This window comes from Blennius ocellaris (genome assembly GCF_963422515.1).
Source record: "Blennius ocellaris genome assembly, chromosome: 17".
Taxonomy (NCBI): domain Eukaryota; kingdom Metazoa; phylum Chordata; class Actinopteri; order Blenniiformes; family Blenniidae; genus Blennius; species Blennius ocellaris.
In genome coordinates, this window is record NC_137666.1 from 1492515 (window position 1) to 1514962 (window position 22448).

Sequence of the window (22448 nt, forward strand, 5' to 3'; positions counted from 1 at the left end):
TGAGAAAATAATAATAATAATCACAATAATAATAATAATAATTCAAAACAACAACAATATAATAATAATGATAATAATAATAGCAATAAAAAGAAAAAGAAAAAGAAAGATAAAAATAAAAATAAAAATAAAAATAAAAATAAAAATAAAAATAAAAATAAAAATAAAAATAAAAATAAAAATAAAAATAATAAAAAATAAAAATAATCTCCTGGTTTAAATCCAAACACATTTTGTAAACGTACTATTAAGAACGACACCTGGCCGACCTGCAGGGAGTTGAGGTGTTGAGGCGTGTCGGACTGCCTCCGCAGCACAGACGCAGCACAGACGCAGCCCGACTCCTCCAGTCGACCAGCGGAGCTTCTTGCCGGCAGGGCGTCATGCAGCTCAGAGCAGCTCAGAGCAGCAGCAGCAGCAGCCTCCACTCACTCAGGACTCAAACCCGGATCCCCGGCGGGGGAGCAGGACGAGGTAGAACCCTCCAGGACTTTGGGATCACTTTGCGCCGTCGTCACACGAGCAGCAGAACGAGCTCCGACTGAGGTGAGTCTCTTCGTCTCTATGTTTTAGCAGCAATGATCAACATTTTTTCCAGGTAGTGAATCCTTGAAGAATTTATGAAAATCCTAATATCACCATTTGCATTAGAGCAGCGTGACTATAAATGTGAATTTCTTGTATTTTCTGCACTCGGTGCTTCTGTTCTGCTCCGTCCGTCTGTCAGCAGACCTGGAAGCAGGGATCTTGGCTCCTGCAGCCGTTTCCCCCTGCAGGACTCGGCTCTTTGGCTCCACACTTCCCTTTTTTTTTTTGTGCAAGAGGGTCTGCCGGCCGAGCCGACACTCCGAGCAGGTACCGCCGACAAAACGAACCGTCAGACGCTCGGTGCTTGAGCGTCGACAGGAGAGGGACGGCGTCGCCTCGCAGTGTTTGCCGACACGCTTTTGTTTGTGTGTCTCTCCGCACAGGTCATGAAGCCTCAGGAGGCCGAGCTCGTCAACGAAATCTCCAAGGTTGGTTTTCCCCCGGCGGCTCCTCTGGGCTCCTTAAAGGAGAAGCTCACGCTCGGATCTCGGGAACGATGAAACCGCCGCTTCCGGATACGCAGGTTTACGCTCACGGGGGCTCTCGTTCCAGCTGCAGGTGGTGGTGACGGAGCTGAAGGCGGGCTTCGCCAGCGCCCTGCTGGAGCTCGGGCAGATCCAGCACGGAGACGCCTTCCTGCGGGAGGAGATGGAGGAGAACCGGAGGGGCTGTCAGAAGAAAGCCGCTCGGCTGGAGGGGCTGGTCGAGGCTCTGAGGGTGAGGAAAACAAACAAACAAACAAACAAAAACAAAAAGCAAGAATCGCAAGGATTCCCAACGTTGAGAGTGGTTTTGTTGTTGCAGGAGGACCTGGGTGTGATGAGGTGTCAGATCGTGCAGCTGTACAGCAACAGAGTCAGACCCCAGCAGGAAGTGAAGAGCTCCGCCGCCAAGCAGGCCCAAAGGTCAAAGTTCACTTCACTTTCAACAAGTCACTGGAACAGCGAGACGATTCTCCGTGTCGTCATAGAGACGCGATGCCGACTGTCCTGTCTGTGGATTTGCGTTGCAGCGGCGGCGGCGGCGAGGCGGCGGACGGAGGACAACGCGGTCGCTGCCTCCGTCCTTCAGCGCCGCCCGGTGGCTCCAGAGGGAAGCTGCTCCTCCACTGCTTCCTGCAGGGCCTCAAAGCCGGCCTGAGCGACGGCACAGGTCAGGAGGTCGACCGCGTCACCACACCTGGAACCGGGGAACGACTTTACATTCCACGCTGCCGCTCCAATATCATTAATAATTCCGTAAACGTAAATTCCCCGCAGACGCCCGCCAGCAGGTGGTCATGCAGCTCCTCCACTCCGAGTGGGAATACGTGGCGACGCTCAACCAGCTGTACGACAAGTACAAGACGCCGCCGCTTCACCACCTGAGCCTGGAGCTGTAGTGAGGGCGCCTGAACACCCTGCATGGGGGGAGGGGGGGTTAAGGGGGGGTTAAGGGGGGTCCTACATGCTCCCAGCAGGACCGACTCTCTGTTGTTTCTATTGACTACAGTCAGACGTACATGAAGTTTGTGGAGCAGCTGCTGCAGAAGCACCTCCTCTTCAGAAACAGCCTGCAGGAGCGTCTGTCAGTGGAACACTGGAGGTCTCTGGTGGGAGACGTCCTGGTGCAGCTCGTCGGACAGAACGACGTGAGCCAACGACCACACGCCGTTATGTGTCTACAACTGCATCTTCTTGCACGTATATATATATATATAAATATATAATGAAAGCTTGTTGTTTTTCTTGTCCAGGCGGCGTTTTCCGACATGTACCTCGGCTACACGACCACGCTGGCATCGTTCTTCTCGCTGGAGTTCAACCGACTGAATCGTCCCGAGAAAAGCCGCGAGACGCAGGTAGGGCGGGCGAGGCGTCGGCCGCCCGTCAGTAAACGTCCCCGTCAGTAAACGTCCCCGTCAGTTGTGCAGACGGTCGCTCAGCGTGTGTGATTGGTTCCCGCAGGGCGGAGAGACGGAGGCGGGGGAGGCGAGGGAGGCGAGGCTGCTCTCCCTGCTGCTGGCGCCCGTCACTCGCTTACACGGCTACCTGGGTCACATCCAGGTGAGTCCAGCAGCTTCACACACGACGGAGGTCCAACCTGAGTGATTTCCTCCTCTTCCTCCTCCCCCTCCCCCTCCTCCTCCTCCCCCCCCTCCTCCTCCTCCTCAGAACCTGCTCCAGTGGACGGGTAAAGACCATCCAGACTGCAGCCTCCTGCTGGGAGCAGAACGAGCTCTGAGGAGCGTCTTGTCCCGCTGCCACGTGGTCCTGGAGGAGGACGTCCGGTGGGGGGACGGGGACGGGGACGGGGACGGGGACGAGGACGGGGACGCTCAGAGGTCAGGGCCTCGGTTGTGTGAGGGGGTCTCCTCCTCCAGCCGTCACCTTCCCCACTGCTTCACTCCCTCAGTGTTTCTCCTGCCTTCACAGTCGTTCCTCTGCTTCCTGCTGCAGGACGAGTCGTCAGACCAGAGACGAGTCGACGGCCGCGGGTCAAAGGTCAGGGTTCTTGCGCCTGACGGCACAAAGAGAAGAAGAGAGGAAGATTTTTTTCTGTTTTTTTTTAAAAACGTTTCCTGTTTGCGTCTCCTCCCCCAGCAGGAGCGAGCCGGCGGCGTCCGGCCTGGTGAACGGCGCCGACGGCTCCATGCGCCTGGAGTGCTGGTCCTGCAGCCCCGTCAGGAGGAAGGGCTGCGGGAGGGACGGCGCCCCGACGGGCCCCGGCTGCGGCCACGCCTGCTGCTCCTCCTTCCTCGCCGCCCCGGACGCCGCCGGGTGGGGGGAGACCAGCGACTCGGGCCAGGGTACCTACAGCCACCCCACCAGGAGGATGGCCGACGGGCCGGGCGGCCCCGGCGCCGACCGCCGCCACCACGACTGCGACACCGACCCCGACGACACCTCGGCCTTCGACTACTCCTCCGTCACCTCCTGCAGCCCCGACGGCACCCTGCGGGGGGGGAGGGCGGGCAGCCACAGCGGGGGGGACGAGGAGGAGGAGGAGGAGGACAGCCAGGTGCCGGTCCTGCTGAAGCCCTCGTACCCCCAGCAGCCCCCCGCTGCCGCCGGCGACGCCCCCAAAGAGAGGACTGTGTGTCTGAGGTGGCAGATTCCCAGGTTGACCCCTCACCCCCCCCTCAGGAGCCCGCCGCCGTACGCAGACGGGCCGACGCCGTGTCTGGTGGGCTCGTACGGGAAGAGGCTGGTCAGCATGAGGAAAGGTTCCCCCGCCCTGCATCCTAAAAGTGCCTTCAGGCCCGTCTGGGACGACCCGGCCCACATAAAAACAATAAAACTAAAACAATGCAAATTAGCTCCAACACTTAAATAAGTAAAAAAACATAAAATAAAAATTTAAAACAGATTAAAAACTACAAACACATTAAAAAAAACTACAAATAAGAATAAAACAATTTAAAAGAATAAATAGAAATATAAAAACGCTTAAAAAGCAATAAAATAAATAAGAACAATAAAAACTAGAGCTACGTTCGGTAGAGCGCAGGACTTCGCCGGACCCGACATTTTTTTGTGGAAACGAGTTAGCGTCGCCGCCACGATAGCCGTTAGCTCATATCGATTCCAGAATAGGTAGGGAGCGACAGCCATAGATATAAAACACGAGGTGACGACAGCGCCGCCATCTTGGATGGGTCTCCTGCTCTGCTAAACATAAAGATTCGGTATTGTTTTAATATTACACCGTCTTCTTGGTGTCATAGTTTCCTTATTGGGTTTCATCGTGATTGAAATTTTTTTTGATTTGCTTCATATCTGCCGTTTCTTTAACGTTCTCAGACCGACTCGGCTCCGGAGAAGGACAACAGACAAGGTTTCATCCCGATCCAGGCGGCAGGCAGACAGAAGTATCAGAACTTCAACCCGAGCAGAGAGAACCTGAGGTGAGGAACAGACAGCAGTGACACCTGGTGGCCAATCTGCGGAAGTACAACTCCGGATCAGACAGCGCTTTTTTAAAATTCTGATATTTAAGTATATTATTATATATTAAATTATAGATCAGCTGTTTGATCAAAGTTTATTAAAAAAATAAACTTTAATTTTGTAAACTGGTGTAGATTGATAGCAGGATTTTTTTTTTAATGTTAAAAGTAGTTTCCATAATAATACAGAAAATATAACCGTTTATTTATGTCCAAAAGTTAGTTGGAAGCAGTATAAACTTACTAAATGAAACACAAACTCTTTACAAACAGGTTTGTTTTAAAATTGAATTTTTTAAGTTTACATCACATTTTATATTAATTGGTATATTTCAGAAATGATGCTGTTCCTCCAAAGAAAGCTTTTATTGTGTTAAATAGGTTACAAGAGTGTTTTGGCTTCTCTCACATTGTTTTTGTATTGAGGTTTATGCTACGAAGAAACTTTTGCCACTTATTCTGACTTTTTAATAAACATACTGTATATATATATATATATATATAGATGTTTAAAACAAATCTATATTTCTGTACTGGTGTTCAGGCCCGGCCTCCCTCAGAGGGGAAACCTCGCAGCGGCTCTGAGCGGTGGATTGTGGGACGACAGCGAGGACAGCGAAGGGCCCTGCAGCACCGTCTGACCTCCAAACCTCTGCAGCAGTTTTAACTTTTGAAGAAAAAAAAAGATAGTCTTAGATTTTAACATTCAAACGAAAACACTGCAGACATCTTTGTGTGACTCGTCTGTCCTTTTCAGGATTGAAGAATAAATACTGAACGGAGAACGAGAAGAGGTGTTTATCAAATTTTTTTTTAAATAGTAGTGGACCCAGGATGGAGCCTTGGGGAATGCCACATGTAATTATACTCAGCCAAGGCTTGCAATTGGCGGGATTTACACAATACCTATATATAAGCAAACTAAGACTGAAATCTTTCAGTTTATGTAAAGAAAAAATCTAATATATCTTGATTTGATTAAAAAAAACAAAAAAAAGAGACGAGAAATGAGCGTTTCAGTACAAAATAAGACTGGGTGATTTATTAATCTCATCAAGACCATTAATACAAAGCAGTTAAAAGGCCACATACCATCAAATAAACCGACTGCTGGATCAAGCTGTTACAGTGCCACCGGGAGGAAAACCAATCTGTTATTCTGCCGGGAACGGGGCTCGAAAAAAACAAACAAACAAAAACAAAAAAAACAAACTTGGCAAAAAATTAACCCCACCAATACTGTGAAATGGGAACGAAAACAAAAAAAACAAAACAAAACTGCCCCTTGTATTCCCTAGTTTGATCAAAAAGCTTTAAACATCCACCGTCAGAGGCAGAGGAAGGCTCCGTGTGTTTTCAGAGCAAAGCAACAAGAGAGGACACACACACACTCACACACACTCTCTCTCTCACACACACACACACACACACACACACACGGGCAATCAAAGTGAGGTGGTACGACTCCTGCGTTTTGCTTTTTTCTGCCCTGATCCACGTAGAAAGTGAGTTGAACCGTTGCATAGGACCATCGCATTTACAAACATGACCTATAACAACCGTGGCTCGTCAACAGTACAGCCTAAAGTGCACAAAGTGTGTTTCTCAGGAGAACGAACAAAAAAAAAACAAAATTTTCAAAATAAAACCCCAAACAAATCCAAATTCTTCACGATGCTCCAACACTTGCAACTGAATATATGTCCGTGTGTATACATAATATATATATTTTAATATATATCCAGCTGCAATTTTTTTTTTTTTTTTTTTTTTAATACAACCTGTTTGTTTTTTTTTTTAATGAGTTTTAAGCATTAAAAAGTCTTGGAAAAGGAGGAGAAAACAAAAAACAAAAAGGCCATTAGTAGGATGTACAAAATGAAGCACACGTCTAAGTAAGTGCTTGGCATATTGAACTTGTTTGTTTTTCTCTCATTGCGTCTAAAAAGGGGCAGAAAAAAATGGCTTTCCTCAGTTAATACTCCCAGTAGTTCAACTGGAGATTGTCTGTAAGTAAGTAGGTTAGCGACAGTGACCTGTTTTTTTTGTTGTTTTTTTTACGTTTTTCTATCCGACTGTAGCAGCATTGGATTATTAGGCAAAAATGTTGGACTGAACAGATGCGGATGACGGTACAATACAACGAGGGAAAAACAAACAAACAAACAAACTGTCACTTTATACAAATTATTCAGTTAGTGTATACATGTTATATATACACAGTATCCACAGACATGTACAATTTCATAGTGTATAGCTTTGTTCTAAACATTACATAGGCAATTTTTTGTTTTTTTATTTGTACTTTTTTTTTTTTTTTTTTAGCATTTTAGACACCATTTGCTTATTTCTGTAAAGTAGAAAACAAAAAAAGGCACATCTGAGCGTGATGCATGGGTTATTTCAGTCTTTCCGGAGAGAAACGTGAAGGTTTCAAGCAGAAAAGAAGAAGAAGAAGAAGAAAAAAAAAAGAGCCGAAGGAGAAGTTGGTGGTGAAAAGTTCCTCTTTTTGTGTTTTTTTTTTTGGAGCAGCCACATGGGGGCGCTGGACAAGAGCTTCCAGTGCTGAGGAGGAGGAGGAGGAGGAGGAGGAGGAGGAGGAGGAGGAGGAGGAGGAGGAGGAGCACAGTGTCAGACAGCAGCAGACGTCTCATTGGGGGGGTATTTTCTCATTTGTCTCATGAAACCGTCCCGGTTATCATCATCATCCCGCTGACTCCGCCCGGGCCAGATGTGCAAACGTATAGTAGTGTTCCCGGCTCCCCGGGGGGGGCCAGAGGTCAAAGGTCAAAAGTCAGCGCTGTTGGATCCGAACGTTTTCAGTAATAAAGGCAACGTTTTGAGGTCGTTATGGAGCCGTTATTGCAGCTAAATGACCTTCAGGTATGAGTTTGTATCTTTTTTGTTGTTGTTCTTAATTCGTGTGTGTGTGTGTGTGTGTAATGACATGTTTAGATTTAAGTGTGTGACAAGATTTAGGGCTGTGAAATACAACAAGTGTGTGTGAACAAGGACCTGTAAATGTCTTTTTACCTCCACCTCAAGCAGATCTCTTCGTTTTTGTGACAATTCTGCCCGATTTACCTTTTTGTTTTTGCCCTCAGCAGAGACTGCAAGGCTCTTTTTGTCTTTTGGTCGTCAACGTTTCTTCTCATAGAAGTTTGTCATGTTTTTGCACACCTTTTTATCATATTCTAAGTTTTTGAGACGTAATGACTGCACCTAGTTTAAAAATAAATAAATTGGGAGCCTGCAAGTCTGGACTGAGGGCAAACATTTTTTTTAAAACATTTCCAGATCCTTGTCGGTACACACACACATTTTGATATGCAAATCTGTCTGGAAAAAAATAAACAACTAACAAACACATTGAGACTTTCCAAACATCCACATGAGATTTTGCTGCTGTAAAAACCCCACAGGTTGACACACACACACACACACACACACACACACACACACACACACACACACACACACACACACACACACACACACACACACACACACACACACACACACACACACACACACACACACACACACACACACACGAGCGTTTGACTCGCGTCCTTACAGTCACAGTGTTGAGTTGAGAGAAGTTGGGGGGGGGGGGGGGGGGGTTTCAGTGTCTCCTCCTTTTTCTGTTTTCCTTTCGACGTCACATTTTGTGTGTTTTAATAAGAAAAAAATAAGAAGAAGAAGAAGAAAATCCCTTTTCCCCCTGCATAAAATAAGACTTTGGCAACTGTTTGCTTTCAGTTTGTGAGGAAAACAAAAGCAAACGAGTCAATGGCAACGTCTGCTGTTCGCGGCGAGATGGAGGAGCTACGTCAACGCTGGGGGGGGTGAGGGTGGTGGGGGGGTTAGGGTGAGGGGGGGGTCTGGGAGGAGCTGCAGTAGGACTCCAAATGCCCAAAAGAAACAAAGCATGTGAGAGTTGAGGCTACAGAGTCGACGCCCCCTCACCCCGCGGGCGTCCCACCCACCCACCCCCCTCGGTGACGGAGGAGCGCGGGGGGGGGGGGGGTGTTCACTTCGTCGTGGGTGGGGGTGAGAACTTCAATCGGACGCGGAGAAGAAAGCCGCTCCGACAACAAACGCTCCTTGTGGTTGTTTATTCGCTGGCACACCGGTGTGGGTTTCTCATTGGCACAGAGGGTTTAGGATGGAGGCGGAGCTACTGATCCCCTGAGAGGCACAGCGGAGGAGGAGGAGGAGGAGGAGGGGGGAGGAGTTTAGTCCGTTCTTTCAGATCAGTAGCCAAGATTCAGCCGCCGCCGCCGCCGCCGGGGCTCACTGGCTGCCGTCGGCGTTCTCCACCAGCGGGAGGCCCTGCAGCTGCAGCGGCAGCGGCAGCGGCGGCGGCAGCGGCTCCCTCTTGTAAGTCTTTGGCGGGAGCTTGGGCTGCTGCAGGCTGGAGTTGTGGCGGGGGGGCACCGGCGGCGCGGTGATGGGCACGGGTGGGGGGCACAGGCTGTTCTGGCTGGCGCTGAGGGGGCAGCTCCGCCGGGGCACGCGGGGGGACGGCGTGCTGGGCGGCGTGTTGGGCGAGCTGGGCGAGCTGCCGAAGTCCCAGTGGTAGCGGCCCACCGGGGAGGGCTGCAGGCTGAGGGGGTAGTTGATGAAGATCTCCGGGGGCCGCTGGGGCACGGGGGGCGGCGTGTCGGGGAGGGGGTCGCGGGGCGGCGGCGGCGGCGGGCTGGGCAGGGGCCCGTCCATGGGGGGGCCGTTGTAGATGACCGGCGGCCGGGGCTGGTTCCTGGGCAGCGGGGGGGGCAGCCGGGGGGGGATGGCGGGGGGGCTGTCGGACAGGGAGCCCAGCTGAGGCACAGATGGAAAAGATTGTTAATGAGAAGCTGCAGCGGCAGAAACGACGTCAAACAACAGTTTTTTTTTTTTAAACAAAATTTTGAATTTTTTGACAAAGTGGCTTAAATTTGGTCTTTTTTCATTTTCATTTTAAATTATTCATCACCCCTTATTACTGTTGCCCCAATAACTAGCTTATTGTAATTTAACCAAACATTTTGATATAAAATAAACTTAAAACTTAATTTCTGAGCTTTAATTTCGCGGATTTAAAAAAAAAAGAAGCTATTTTAATCTCATTTAAATCAAAACAAGACCAGAAATGACTTGTTCAGGACAAAATTAATCAAACTATTATATGATAGGAACTATTAGACAATAAGACCACGTACTATTTAATATGGAAATAAAATTGTCAGTGAGCCACATTTTATTTAACGTTTCATCCTGAGGGACTTTTTTTAAGAGATTTAAAAAGAAAAGGACTTTTCATATCAGTTTGAACAAAAAGCCAAAGACGAGCTCACAGTTCTGGATTCCAGATCGTTCTGTGCCAGTCAGAGAATCTATTAAAGCCTAACAAGAGTCAAGACCGTTAAATCAGGCTGAAACGAGTCAAGCAGCTCGTCTGCAGGTTAAAACAGAAGCGTGACGAGCTGCTTCTTTCAACGTCAAGTTAAAAAAACACCAAGGCTTAATTTTAACCAACTTCCATTATTCTGCCTCTGCAGGTTCTCACTTTAGCTTCGGACATGGCGTCTTTCCTTCGGGGCGGCAGAGGCGGCGGCTTCAGATCCTCCTCCAGCTGGTGGAGGCTCCCGCAGGACACCGACTGGAACTCTGGAAGGACGGAAGGAAAACGTTTAAACCCGACGACGTTCAGAAGGACGACCGCGGCGGGGAGAGAGAACAACAGAGCGCTCACTTGAAGGCGGCAGCAGGACTGAGGCGAATATGGAGTTGGTGCCTGTGAGGGGAAAACAAAGGACAGGAAACTCAGGGTGAAGACGGGGAAGATGGCGAAGACGGCGGAGACGGGGAAAACGGCGGAGACGGTGAAGACGGGGAAGACGGCGGAGACGGTGAAGACGGCAGAGACGATGAAGACGGCGGAGACGGGGAAAACGGCGGAGACGGTGAAGACGGGGAAGCCGGCGAAAACGGCAGAGACGATGAAGACGGCGGAGACGGGGAAGACGGCGGAGACGGTGAAGACGGCAGAGACGGGGAAGACGGCGGAGACGGTGAAGACGATGAAGACGGCGGAGACGGGGAAAACGGCGGAGACGGTGAAGACGGCAGAGACGGTGAAGACGGCGGAGATGGGGAAGACGGCGGAGACGGGGAAGACGGCGGAGACGGGGAAGACGGCGGAGACGGTGAAGACGATGAAGACGGCGGAGACGGGGAAGACGGCGGAGACGTAGAGGACGGCGGAGACGATGAAGACGGCGGAGACGGGGAAGACGGCGGAGACGGGGAAGACGATGAAGACGGCGGAGACGTAGAGGACGGCAGAGACGATGAAGACGGCGGAGACGGGGAAGATGGCGGAGACGGTGAAGACGATGAAGACGGCGGAGACGGGGAAAACGGCGGAGACGGTGAAGACGACGAAGACGGCGGAGACGGGGGAGACGATGAAGACGGCGGAGACGGGGAAAACGGCGGAGACGGTGAAGACGACGAAGACGATGAAGACGGCGGAGACGGGGAAAACGGCGGAGACGGTGAAGACGACGAAGACGGCGGGGCGCCGACTCACCGCCGTACGAGCTGCTGAGGTCCTGATCCATGAAGACGGAGCCGAGGTCGGCGGAGGCGGACTGCGGCGGCGTGGGCGTGTTGGGGGAGGTGGGCACCGAGGCGGACGCCGGCGCGTCCGGCTCCGTCTCCGCGATGCTCCGGAAGGTGATCTTGTGGGGGGGCTCCCGCTCCAGGGGGACGGGGTGGCCCTTGGCCGTGCCAGAGGTAGACGTTCGCACCGGCCGGATCCCCGGAGACTTCAGGTTGTAGACCGTCTTCCTGGGCTGAGACACGGAGCGGAAACACAACAACAAATGAATTTAAATCTTAGCGGCCGCCAACAGCTGGACACGAATTTGTTTTTATACGTTTCTTTTTTCCCCCATTTTATTATTTATTTCATTCATTTAAAACGATGCAACAGCAGCATTTCATATGAATGAAGAGGAGCAGAAAGAAGTTAAACTTATAATGTCTGCCTCTTATCAACACAAAAATCGTTTACAGTTCAGTTCATTCACATGCAGCCGTTTTTTTCCAAAACATCAAACACAAAATAAATAAATAAGGTTGATCTGCTGCTCTGCAGTGTCGTAGTTCTGTAACATTGATAATTTAACAAGTTTCTTAAACACATCAATTTTACAATCCAGACGGTTCCACAGACCGACTCCTTCCATTGAGATGCATTTTTCCATTACGGCCGATCGAAACCTGGGTTTTGTAAAAAACCTCAGTTCCTTTCAGTTCATATCTACTTTTTCTCTTGGAAAATCTGTTTTGCAATTTGTTCGGTAAAATTTCCAGATGAGCTTTAAACATGGTTTTTAGAAGATTATACTCCACTAAGTCTTTAAATTTCAGTGTTTATAGTCGTCTAAATAAAGGATTAGTATGGTCTCTGTAACCACTTCCACTATGTATATTTACAGTAAACCTGCGACAATGACGTCAGTCCAGCATCACTACTTATGACATATCTAACCTTCAAAATAAGGCTGATCGGTGATCGATGACGAAAAAAGGACAATAACGACTCCACTGCACAAAAAACAACTGTTTGTCCACTAGACGTAGTCGCCATATTGACAGAACGACTCCCCTGGACCTGTTTATTTATTGCCACTTTAAAGGACTGTAAAACGACACCGTGTGAAATTAAAAGAAGGAAATACAAAGTAAGCACTTTTAGTTCAGATGTACTGAAGAGCTGATGAGCTCAGATGACTTACTGCAGCTGAAAACACAGGGTTTCTCCACTGTGATATGGAAAAAGACCTATCGAACCCAATTCTACACGGCGCCACGCTACATGGCGTGGATTCCTGCAGCGGCACTCTGCTCGCTCATACTAAATATGGACGATTTGCTTCGATGGCTTCTAAAGACGAACCTTCAACTTCTGAACCTCCTCAAGAAAACCATCTGTCACTTTCAATCAGGTTCTTAAACAAACGTCTAATAAGTAAAGCAGCGACGAACACAGCAGGGGGCGCTGCAATGGAACCCGACAAGTAGACGTCACCTTTTAGATCCACGCTCAAAGAACCGCAGTTTGTTTTCCTGTGTTAAGCGACAGAGAACCCAGAAGAACTTAAAAAAACAACAACGGGGTTGAAACACTTACGAATCGCGGCGCCTGCCTGCAGTTCCGTGGCTCGATGTCGAGGGACGTCTTGAACAGGTAGTCGGCAAACTCCTTCTCGCTCCTGTTGCCCATCGGGTTCAGGTTCTCGAAGAATCTCTAGAGCGACAGGAAGCAGACGGGGGACTGAGCGTCGGCAGCTTCGCGGCGGCGGCGGCGTGATGTCGGGAGTGCGGCGGCGTTCTCACCCTGATGTCGTGCTCCACCTTCAGACAGTAAGGCTGGTTCTGGTACTGCTGGATCTCCCCCGTGATCTCCGCCACTTTCCTCCTCTTGCTGAAGTTGATGAGCTCCTTGCCGTGGCGTCGGAGGAAGTCGGGGTTTCCTTCTTCCGTCTTCAGGATGTTGGTCAGATAGATACCTGCGGGTTAAAACGCACACGGCGACGCTGAAAACGCCTCCAAGAGTCCTTCTTGTTGTTTTTTCTCCAGCGATCGTCGTCGATCCGCTCTGATGTTCCGACCACGTTGAGAGGAAGCTCACCAAAGAAAGGCACACACGGCGGGTTAATCGACTTGAGTTTCGCCAGGTACTTCTTAAAATGGTCCTGGCTCAGTTCCACCGCTTCTTCCAGGATTTTCTTTTTCCTCTCCGGTATCGCCTGTTGAGGAGAAGGAGAAGGTGGAGGAGAAGGTGGAGGTTTTGCACGTCTTCCCACTACGAAGCGGCCGCGGGCGCCGGACTCACCTCGAAGGTGTGGTCCAGCCGGTAGACGGGCACCGAGTTGATGGCGCTGACCACCTCCAGCACGCCGTTGAAGTTGTTGAGCTCCTGGAAGACCTGCAGGATCTCTATGACCCGGCTCAGCACCGCCGTCCTCTCCTCCAGGTTCATCGTCTCCACGATGCACCTGACAACACGCACACGTTTCGAGTCGTCGGGTAGAAAAAAAGACGACGACTTAAAAGAGACGGATCCGATGGAGGGGGGGGGGGGGGGGGCGACTCACTTCTCGAACCAGAGCGTGAGGTTGGTGGTGTGACGGATCATCCGGAGGAGGTTCGGCGAGTTCTTCTCTTTGTCCTCTTTGGTCCAGACGCTGCCGACCAGCTCGGACGGCCGCACGGCTCTGCGGATAAAGCAAGGCGTCGTTTCGCTTGTGTTAATCCGACTGCTGGGGACTGCCGAGTCACTTCTTTTCTTTTTGGGATCAAAGGGAAGTTTATCGGTTTCAGCGCATGCTAACAAAGGAGAGCGACGACAAGCAGGTTGTGCTTCCTGATCTCGAGGCCGTTCCTCTTTCGCTTGGAGAATCAACTGGATTTGAGAATTGGCCATAAGTCAGTGTTTCCCTCATTTTTATTGGCATTTCATTATAAATGAGTTGAGCCACGTTGGTGTATTGGGACTTACAATAGGCCTTTGTGATGTCAATTTAGAGCAGCTCGCTCTCTCTCTCGCTCTCTCTCGCTCCCTCACTCGTCCCTCCAGTTTATGATTAATTTAAAACAAACCTGCAGCCCTAGATGTCAAGCGTTCCTGCAGGACGACTGACCTGTACAGCTCCGACTCCAGCAGCGTCAGCTGGCGGGCGATCTCTATGGGGTGGAGGGTCATGAGGTCGAAGGCGTCCACCTGGCCGGCTCTGCTGATGTGCCACTCGATGGGGGGCGGCGAGCTCTCGAAGGTGATGTTGTGACTGACGCCGTTCGTCTGCGTCTGCAGCTTCCGCCTGATGATCTTATTGATGGACTCCACCCACTTCCTCATCGACTTCCCTGGAACGCAAAAACACAGGATTGCATCGACGCGTGTCACGGACGTGTGACTGACATCATAAATAAGTGCCGGAGGAAGCGGCTCCGCCAGAATAAAAGCGGTTAAAAGCTGTGCTCTCTTTTATCCTCATTCTACTTCTTTACCCCGTCACGTTACGTCACAGCTTGTATTTCACAACCACTTGAAAATGGATCTACACGCTGACCTGCGTTGCCAGATATGGCCGGTATCCCCCAAATTATATTACCATATATTATATATATATTACGGTTCTGATGACATCATTTGTGTTCTCGACTCACCTCGCAGTTGAATCTTGCTGGTGATGTACTCCTCTAACCGACTGCGCAGCTCAGGATCGTTCTCAAAGTCGTAGAAATGATGTTCGACCCACTGACGGAACACGTTGAGAACCCTGGAGGACAACGGACGGAAATTAGCCTCGAGCTCAATCCGGCCCGTTTTCAGTGACTCGGTGAAGAGTTGGCTTGTTCTTTAATATTCACTGTCCCGTCCAGATACATGAAATGAAAGAGGCAGTTACCAACAGCTAGTGCCTGGAGGTCGTGCTGCAATTATGAATGATTATTTTGATGAATATTAGAAGAATGCATTACGTCGGTAACGATAAGATGAAGTTATTTATAGTTCAGTACAGGAGGATAATCGTGGTCAGAACTTTCCTTCCTCCAATGTTAGTTTCAGGGCTCCTTCCATTAACGACTGTAACTGTATATCCACTGCTTTTACTCGTCTTTACTCTGCTCGTGACAAGAGGCCCAAGTTAGGGAGTAAATCTCTGCTAAAATAAGTAGTTAAAGCTGTATTTTAGCAGGTAACGGTACGTCTGCAGGACGTGGAGGGGCACCACCAGAAGCTCCAATACCTAAAGACTTCTGTCAGGAGACGTACAGGGTTCTTGATTATTATTTTGTCGTATTATAATTAACATGTCATTACGTCTTTAATGCCGACGTAACGAGAAACCAACCCTCCACTCGCACGTTCATCGTTTTCTGTGACTGACATTTGAAAGGGTTTTATTGCCGCTGGCCGTCTGATGCTGAGAAGCTCTCAGTTTTTAATGGTCCTTCCGAGATCAGCCCTCGACTCCGTTGTTCCTTATAAGGCTGCGATGGGAAAGTCATCGTGCGGCTCGGAGGGAACGCCGGGGCCTGAACACCAGAGTGTAGGAGAGCTGCTCCTTTTCAGGCATGTTGAAAGGTCTCGTTAAAAAATAAACTCAAAGCTGGACTAAACTTTGCCTTTTACAAATGTACGTTCTAATGAGGAACCTTATGAGCAAAACATTATACCTTTATCGAGTTAATCCCAGTATTTCTTCATAACTTTTCAAATATTTACCAGAATTATTTACTGTATAACATAAAATTTTGCAGCAGCCTTGGACATAAAAAAACAACGACAACAAAAAAACAGGCTTAACTGACAATTGCACAAGATCTTTTTCCCCCCGTAAGAAAGTGGGGGAAGTAAAGATGTGAAGGATCATGGGTGGAGGACTGTCGTCGTACCTGAGCTGGACGGGCTGCACGTACTCCTTCCGGAACCTCTGGAGTTCCGCCGCCATCGGCTGGTCGCCGTTCCAGAGCGCCTGCCTGTCCTCCTCGGTGGGTTCTGGCTCAGGAATCTCAATCCTGGGGGGCGAGAGGCGAGAACGCTGCTTTAACAGGGACCCGCTTAACATGCATCCGACAATACTTGGGAGGGGAAGAGGGGTCAAAGTACCCACAATGCATTGCAACTCGAACACACTTTGTACACTGAATTACATTTCATTTTATTAGTAATTTTATTAGCACATTCATTTGAGAGAAAAAAAGAGCTTATTTTAGATGTAAATATTAAATATTGGCTCAACTTTTCTCTTTTTTTCCATCAGTTTAATTCTTATTTTGTACTTTTTTTTTTTAAAGGTATTTCCGATCTAGTTTGTGTTTCTTTCATGAACTCTAATTTCCTTCCAATATATGCATTCGAAAGTCACCGGTGGCTCGTTCAGTGTCAATGTGAACGTGTGCTATTGTCCGTCTTTCAGCGTTTGCTTGAACATCAACTTTTGGAATCATTTGTTCAGTGTGTCGAATTCTAAAAAGGTGAAGTTTGACTGATTTAACAGTTCATTTGTCTGAATTGACAAAACGCCTAAAACAGCCACAGTGACGACGTCGTCCAAATGGTAGACGTCCAGGTCTCTCTTTGAAAATCAAATCAAAAGCAAAACCATCAGAAAAAGTGTTAAAAAAAAAAAAAAAAGAAGAAGAAGAAAAACAAAACCATGTAGTTTCATTTCTGTGAATCTGCTTCAGACGACGACGGCTCGTTGAGCGACGGCGGTTAAACGAACGAACGTCCCACTTCTGCAGTTACACAAGTTAAAAATGAATCAACATTATTCAGCAGCGTTTTGGATACTTGCATTTTAAGAATTATATTTTGCAATTTTACGTAAAATTATCTAATAAACTATCTTCAGGTCATTGTTGAGTAAGTCCACGTGTTGAAATAACCATCAAATCTTCGCCACTTCATTCTTTTAACTATTTTATATCTATTTTGTTCCCCCCAAAATTTTTAAATTACCATTTTAAATTCGAAAATGCTTTGAATAGTTGTGGAGAAGAGCACTATTTAGTCGTACTTCCATGCATACCTAAAGTATAGTGTTGTAAATTTGTACAAGTTTAAAAAGAAAAATGCAAACAAACTAAACCCTTTATGCTGCATGTAAAGCTGACATTTAAATTGAAATAGATACGTAAAGAAATTCCTCTGCGTTTAACTAAAAAAAGAAATAAAAATCAGTATAAACCATCAGATATGGAATGGCGGTACTGCAGCGCCGTACCTGTCTATCAGCAGGGCGAGGAGCTCCTGTGGTTTGCAGAACGAGCGGTACGTCGTGAGAAATGTGCGCACAAAGTTGGGATCTGGAAAGAGACGAGAGGGTGAACAGAGAGTTTGTCTTCCAGAGCGGCGGCCTGCAGCGGCGGCGGCGGCGGCGTCTTACCAGCATACATGTGGTAGGTGAGCCTCTCTATGAGCTTGACCACGGTGCCAGCCTTGATGATGGGGATCCCCGTCTTGCTCTGCACCTTGTCCTCAAACACGATGTTCTCCTCCGAGTCCTGCACGGCGAAGCGGTACACCTCCGGCGAGGGCAGCCTCAGCGGGTGCGCCTGCTCCTCGTGCTGCAGCACCGTGTCCAGCATGCGGTCCAGGGTGGAGCGGTACTGCAGGGTCACCAGCGCCGCCATCCACGCCGCCTTGTCCTCTGCCGTCCGCGCGCAGAACACCGCGCAGTTCTCGTCCTTGCCCACCAGCTCGAAGGCGTGCCGCAGCTCCGGCGAGTCCTCGCGGTCGGCGATGCGGATCTTCCGCAGCACGAACTTCTCCTTGAGGCGGTACTCCGCGCCGCTGCCCGACCCCGGCAGCCGCGAGCTCTGGTTGGCCTTGCAGCTGATCATCAGGCCGTCGAACAGGAAGTTGTGGCGCTCGTGCTTGGCGCCCGCCCGCAGCAGCGGCCCCTCCAGGATGAACTCGCTGCAGCACTGGCCGATGTCCTTGCCCTCCCAGCCGTCGATGCTCTTCTGGATCTCGTTCATGCGCTTGATGGCGAGTTGCTTGCTACGGATCTGCCGGCTGTACAGGCGGTACATGGGCTCGCTGCCGGGGGAGAGCCGGGGAGTTCGGTCACGAAAACAATTTAAAAAAACAGAAAGAAAAAAAAATAGGAGCTTGTCCAAAAAGTATCTGAAGTATGAAACTAGTGAATGTTTCAGTATCTTGACCTGGATTAACACTTTCATACACTTCTGACCTCCAAAGAATTGAATAGCAATGCGAAAAAAAACAACAAAAATCTGATGAAGTCGCTTTTTGTTTTGCAATAGAAAGATATTTCTACTTCAATCTGCATTTTCCCTGTTATCTATGGTTTGTTTTAAGAATTGCATTACTTAATAATGTAATCTCTCACATCTCTGATGAGCTTGAATAACGTATGTATGTACATGTGGCGTCATTATGTACCCCCCCCCCCCCCCCCCCCCCGCGCTGTAGGAGTGTGTGTGTACGTACCCCGGTTTGCGGCGAGGCTGGTGTTTGGCATAGATGCGGTCGACGCTGCACTGCAGGTTCAGCAGGGCCGTGATCGCCTGTTTCAGACATTCTCTGTCGTCTTGTTCTTTGCTGCGCTCCTGAAGTTGCTGCGAGGAGAAATGAAGATGTTCAACATCATCTCACGGATACATCGACCAATGCAACACTGGGTTGTGTAGAACTGTGTACTGTTAACATGTTCAGCCCCGAAATGTATTAGAATCAGAGTCAAACATGCAAGAAAGAACAGTTTAAATCAATTTGTTGTGCATAATCCTATTAGAAATCTGTTTTTTGCGTCTCATATCGCCCTAAACTCATACGTTGCTTCTCCCGTCAGTTCAATACCCTTGATTGTTTTACCTTTTCACCGACTCAATTCTGTTGAGATTTTTGTTTGCAATGACAATAAAGCCAACTTGCGTGTGAAAACATCTCGTTTATGTCCAAAAGACTCACAAATCCACGTTTTTAGTTTTACACATTTGACTTATTGCACCATCTTAGTACATTTATGAAAATTAAATTAAAAAAAAAATTGGATTAGCAAGCACGAGTTCAATTTTCCTTCGAGCTACTTTGCGTCAAAGTGCTGGGACGTACCTGCAGCAGCTCAAAGTAGTGCATACAGTGGTACACGGGCACCATCATCAGCTGGGGGAGGACGTACTGGACGGCTTCCTTGAAGCCTTCTGCCACTGACTGGAGACACAAACACAATGGAAACCATCAGAGCTGAAGCACATGATTGCACCCGCAGCATTCAAACTGTGCAGAGAGGAAAGAGTACACACACACACACACACACACACACACACACACACACACACACACACACACACACACACACACACACACACACACACACACACACACAGAGGTGTTCATAATGTTATGGCTGATCCATGTGAACACCGGGCAGGAAAACAGAGCCCATCTCTCACTAGAAATAACCTCTGTAGGGCAGGAGAGAAAAAAGGCGGAGAACTGTGAAGGAGCGAGACAGGGAAAGGTAAACATTTCAGTCTGAAAAAGTAAAATTAGCCGCGGGACGACGGCTGGGAGACGGCGAGCAGTTGACCAAGTAAGGCAGCGGCGGTAACCGGAGAGCCGGCCGTCATAGTATCCATTTAAACCTCCCCGTTCCCCTGATAGACGACTCTGAATCAATACGCGAGTGCTCAGACTCCACAGCAGCGGCCACAGTGTCTGCAGGGAGGAGGAGGAGGAGGAGGAGGAGGAAGAGGAGGAGGAGGAGGAGGAGGAGGAAGACACACTCCGATGGAGAGCGGGGGGGAACAATGACCTAAGTTTAGATCATGGTGTCGATACGTCAGCGTCCCAGAGGTCTGCATGTTGTGCGGGTATCTGGAGGTTTGGTGCAGCACTGGTGTGTGTGTGTGTGTGTGTGTGTGTGTGTGCGCGTGTGCGAACGAACGCGCAACGCTCCGCTGCAACAAAACAAACGGCCCCTTTACACCGCAGGCCTGTTTTTAAACGCCGTATCGCGATCGCCGCTTCTGAAATGTTTGCAAACATCTCACTGCCTCGGAGTTATTTCTGACGCCTCACATGTCAAAACAAAACACTCAATGTGTCTTTAAGCCTGAAACCTTGGTTTTAGTGGGATTTGTGACGCGAGGTCCAAATTGGAAGCATCTCTCTTTATTACATGACAAACATCCTGATCAGGAGTGTCCATGTTGAACAAGGCGACTGAATTCTGCCAGTGAAGTAGGAAACAAGCGAGATGTTTTTTCTGTGGATAATAATGTAATAAGATGTTCAGAACTTGAAGAGGAGTGAACGACGTGCAGTCAGACGATACGGGCGTAGATTTGGGTGAGTGACCTTGTTTGTTAAATTGTTTTTTCTGCTCTGCGGTAAAAACAATTTGTTTTTTCCGCAGAAAACTGTGGAAAACTGTGAATAGGAAATTCAGAAAATAGGAAAATCAGGCTGAAAATTTTGGTTGGGTGCTGCTTTTTTTGTTGTTGATTGAAGCGTCTCAAAATCCCGCAAAGACTCTTTGTTGAACGACTGACTGAAGCATTTAATATAAATGAATTATGACTGACATCAAGTGGCGTGTGGCATTGTGGTAAAGATAACTCATAAATACAAAGAAGACAATGTAAGACAACAATTAAGGCTTGTTTTTGCCTTCAGTTTTTTTCTTCTACAATTAGTGCTCGTTTTCTGTTGGCCGGTAAATTTTAAATTTGGTTATCGCACTATTTTTGCAAATCAATCGCACTTTTCTTTCCAATGTAAAAATCCCACCATTTTCAACTTTCAGAGCAAAAATGCTTAGAAATACAGTTTAATGAAGTTTGCAGTCTTTTACAATATAGAAGTTGATATTGTGACTAATGATTAATTTAAGAAATACAATGTGGCGCAATATTACACACATTTTTTAAGAAGAGTCAGATTTTAAATTTATTTATTTCATTTTTTATAAAAGTAGAAATTTAAAGCTTTGATTTATGAAATTGTGTGATTTTAGCCAATTTTAAGCAAAAAAAAAAAAAGAAAAAAAAATCCCCAAACCTTTTTTTTGTGTGTTTGTGTGTAAATGTCTGTTTCAAAGTCTTATAAAGAGACGACCTGCTGTGAACAGAATGGCAGGAATGAGGCTGATAATACCACCTGGATGTTTGATTCAGAAAGTTGTTGTTGTTTTTTTTTTAATTAAACGGCAGACGCTGTTGTTGTGTGGTCAGCATTGCTCCTGTCACCTCCAGCACGAAGCTCTGCCACGCTGGATCTTTAAATCCAAGTTATGCCTTCAGCCGCCTTAATTCACGGCTTATCGTCAACGTGAAATGCGCTTCGGCTCATCATCACCCACCCTCCTCATCCTCCCCCAGAGCCAAAGAGCCGCATGCTCCTGCTCCATCTTTGAAAAGGCGATGAAATTCAGCCGCAACACCAGACGCTGTGGATAAACAACGTCTTGGTGGATTCGTGGCTTTGAAATAGTCTCAATAGGACGCAAAGTAAACGTGTTGGTGACAAATTAGTGCGTAAACTTTAGTGCAATATTAATACATGTAACAGTAAATGCTGCACCGATTTCAAATTAAAAGCACACGTACATCTCAACATGTGCAGTGTCAATATCACAAAACGCTGTATAGTCATGTGTTCTGATTTTAAAAGAGACAAAACAGAGCATTCAGAAGCACAAACAAAAAAAAGAATAAAAACTTTATCATCATCTATTGTATTTAACACACATCTTATTGTTGCTGCAATATTCATTCTCACTATCTTGCAGCAAGAGGTCGCATCGGGTGGTCGTATAAACAATAATGAACGTAACGTTTTGTTGGGTTATTGCAGTGCTTCTCAAATGGTGGGGCGAGCCCCCCTGGGGGGGCGTGGTGGGGTGTCAGGGGGGGCGTGAGGCAGGCGCGACTTTCAGTATTAGTGTCTTTATTCATGCTTGAACGATAAAAAAAGGGCCTCCAGCTCATTTTATTAATTTATTTTGATAATCAGGCGATTGTATGCAGAATGCTGGTGCCAGCAAATCATACAGTGGTTTATACAGATAAATAAATAAATATTATCAGGTTCTCAATGGTAGTACAATTCGGGGGGGGGCTGAAAAAATGTTTGTCCTCTAGGGGGGGCATGACAGAAAATAATTGAGAACCACTGGGTTATTGGAACAATCATAAAACAGAAATCGCCGTGGCATTACCCCCCAAAATCAAATATTGCAGGTCTTCAATGTGAAGACAAATAACAGGAAGGTTCAGTGTTTAGTGCCTGTTGAGTTTCTACCTGGTTTACCGACAACGTGAATAATGGATGAACACTACGTGGTTGTTTCTTCCCAGGCTTTGCGAGACCAAGCGTCAAAACAAAGTTAAGAGT

General features: G+C 47.9%; 1 protein-coding gene across 1 annotated transcript in view; it reads right to left on the reverse strand.

Annotated features, from left to right (window-relative positions):
• Nucleotides 1-8451: 8451 nt before the first annotated feature.
• sos2 (son of sevenless homolog 2) overlaps nucleotides 8452-22448 on the reverse strand; it is a 33638-nt gene continuing 19641 nt past the window's right edge. The window contains exons 8-23 of the mRNA XM_080513021.1: nucleotides 19164-19262; nucleotides 18540-18667; nucleotides 17470-18125; nucleotides 17308-17389; nucleotides 15974-16096; nucleotides 14741-14853; nucleotides 14215-14437; nucleotides 13669-13788; nucleotides 13407-13569; nucleotides 13203-13320; nucleotides 12908-13080; nucleotides 12702-12818; nucleotides 11094-11358; nucleotides 10254-10295; nucleotides 10068-10168; nucleotides 8452-9340 (exon numbers count right to left, since the gene is read on the reverse strand). Of these exons, the coding sequence (XP_080369147.1) occupies nucleotides 8813-9340; nucleotides 10068-10168; nucleotides 10254-10295; nucleotides 11094-11358; nucleotides 12702-12818; nucleotides 12908-13080; nucleotides 13203-13320; nucleotides 13407-13569; nucleotides 13669-13788; nucleotides 14215-14437; nucleotides 14741-14853; nucleotides 15974-16096; nucleotides 17308-17389; nucleotides 17470-18125; nucleotides 18540-18667; nucleotides 19164-19262 (3051 nt within the window). The 3' untranslated portion in view covers nucleotides 8452-8812. The remainder of the gene's footprint in view (nucleotides 9341-10067; nucleotides 10169-10253; nucleotides 10296-11093; nucleotides 11359-12701; nucleotides 12819-12907; nucleotides 13081-13202; nucleotides 13321-13406; nucleotides 13570-13668; nucleotides 13789-14214; nucleotides 14438-14740; nucleotides 14854-15973; nucleotides 16097-17307; nucleotides 17390-17469; nucleotides 18126-18539; nucleotides 18668-19163; nucleotides 19263-22448) is intronic.